At 49.3% G+C, this 1,734-nt stretch overlaps 1 protein-coding gene across 1 annotated transcript in view; it reads left to right on the top strand.

Moving 5' to 3' along the window:
* Positions 1–6: 6 nt before the first annotated feature.
* ASB12 (ankyrin repeat and SOCS box containing 12) overlaps positions 7–1,734 on the top strand; it is a gene marked incomplete at both ends in the record, with an annotated part of 3,688 nt that continues 1,960 nt past the window's right edge. Inside the window, one exon of the mRNA XM_010854944.1 lies at positions 7–361. Within this exon, the coding sequence (XP_010853246.1) occupies positions 7–361 (355 nt within the window). The remainder of the gene's footprint in view (positions 362–1,734) is intronic.

Raw genomic sequence — 1,734 nt, 5'->3', positions numbered from 1 at the left:
CTGCAGGAGCTCCTGGGTCATGGTGCAGAGGTCAATGTCAAGGCGAAACTACCAGTCTGGGCATCGAACATAACTTCATGTTCTGGCCCCCTCTATTTGGCTGCAGTCTATGGTCACCTTGATTGTTTCCGCCTGCTTTTGCTCCATGGGGCAGACCCTGACTACAACTGTACTGACCAGCGCCTACTGGCTCGAGTCTCACGGCCCCGCACCCTCCTCGAAATCTGCCTCCACCATAATTGTGAGCCAGAGTACATCCAGCTGTTAATTGATTTTGGTGCTAACATCTACCTTCCATCTCTCTCCCTGGACCTGAACTCACAATATGATAAAGGCACTGCATTGTTGGTACAGGCCCGAGGTGAGTGTCAAGCAGACCAGCTCTAATAGGTCTCCTGGCTTGGATGTCCCAGGGACACAAATCACCCCCAAAGTTAATATTTCTGGGGTGAATTGGAGAAAGCACCATTGTCTTCCCTTTCTTGGGGCCCCAGTAGAAAAGAGGTTACAGATTCCTTTTTAGAGAAAGGCAGTGGCACCCCACTCTAGTACTCTTGCCTGGAGAATCCTATGGACGGAGGAGCCTGGTGGGCTGTCGTCTATGGGGTCACACAGAGTCGGACACAACTGAAGTGACTTAGCAGTCACTAAGATGAGGTAAGGTTTGCACAATCCCAATTTGTGGTTCTGGCTCTGCCAATGACAGTTTTGTGGCCTTGAACATGCTCTCTCTAGGCTTCAGTGTGTCCCCATTGGTACCATGCATTTTAGGGCAGGGAGCGGGACATTTCTTAGAAGGGAAAGATCAGTTAGGGCTGCAGTAGCCAGGGCAGGGTGGATGTAGGCTTGAGTGGGAGAACTACACTGAGAATTGCTTCTCAAAACCTGTTTTTCCTTACTGTAGCCACTCCACGGTCACTACTATCACAGGCTCGTTTAGTTATCCGCAGATCCTTGTGCCACACCAGCCAGCCACAGGCCATCGACCAGCTGGATATTCCCCCCATGTTGATTAGCTACCTCAAACACCAACTGTAATCTTGCAGCCTGCCCAGAAACCTACAATGCCTCCAAGAAATCACCTGGGGACCCAGGTAGCTGGAGAGAACTACAGCTCTACACACTCACCCAAAGCTGCTCTCCTGTATTATCCTCCACAATAAAATCCTCAGAGAATAAATCCTGGGGGCTGTTGTGTCTGGTGTGTGTTAGGTTGGAGGGGGCACAGAGTTCACTGGGGGAAGGTGTCTGGTTGGTCATGGGAAAGAATTATAGTGATCTGGGATTCAACAGGCATAGGAGCCTGACTACTGAAAGATAAGACTAACCCAGTAGCCTATACCTCCCCACCAAGATCCTTGAAACAACTGGCACCGTAATGTCCTAGGAGCAAGGTCCTGAAGAAAGCAGGTAAGTATAAGGGTAGCATCATCTTGTTCAGCCCTGTGTCTCCATTGACTCTCTGGCTGCTATTGTTACTGAACCAAACTTGGGTCCACAACCAATCTATTGACACCAGGTTGTGGTGAATGAAAGCCACCTTTTCAGGGGCTGTTGCCTGTCAAGACCAGCTTGACAAGCAGGGTTTCTGAAAGTACGATATGGCAAGAGAATGAGAAACAAGGCACAAGAATTCAGAGAAAAGTGAGGATCAGGGGACCAACACCACTCCAAGGTGAAGGCGCTGAAACTGGAATTAAGCCAGCTTTATTATACTTTCAGCTGTGAATGAAA

This window comes from Bison bison, unplaced genomic scaffold (assembly GCF_000754665.1).
Source record: "Bison bison bison isolate TAMUID 2011002044 unplaced genomic scaffold, Bison_UMD1.0 scf7180017853576, whole genome shotgun sequence".
Classification (NCBI taxonomy): Eukaryota; Metazoa; Chordata; class Mammalia; order Artiodactyla; family Bovidae; genus Bison; species Bison bison.
This window is presented reverse-complemented; position numbering and strand designations above follow the sequence as displayed.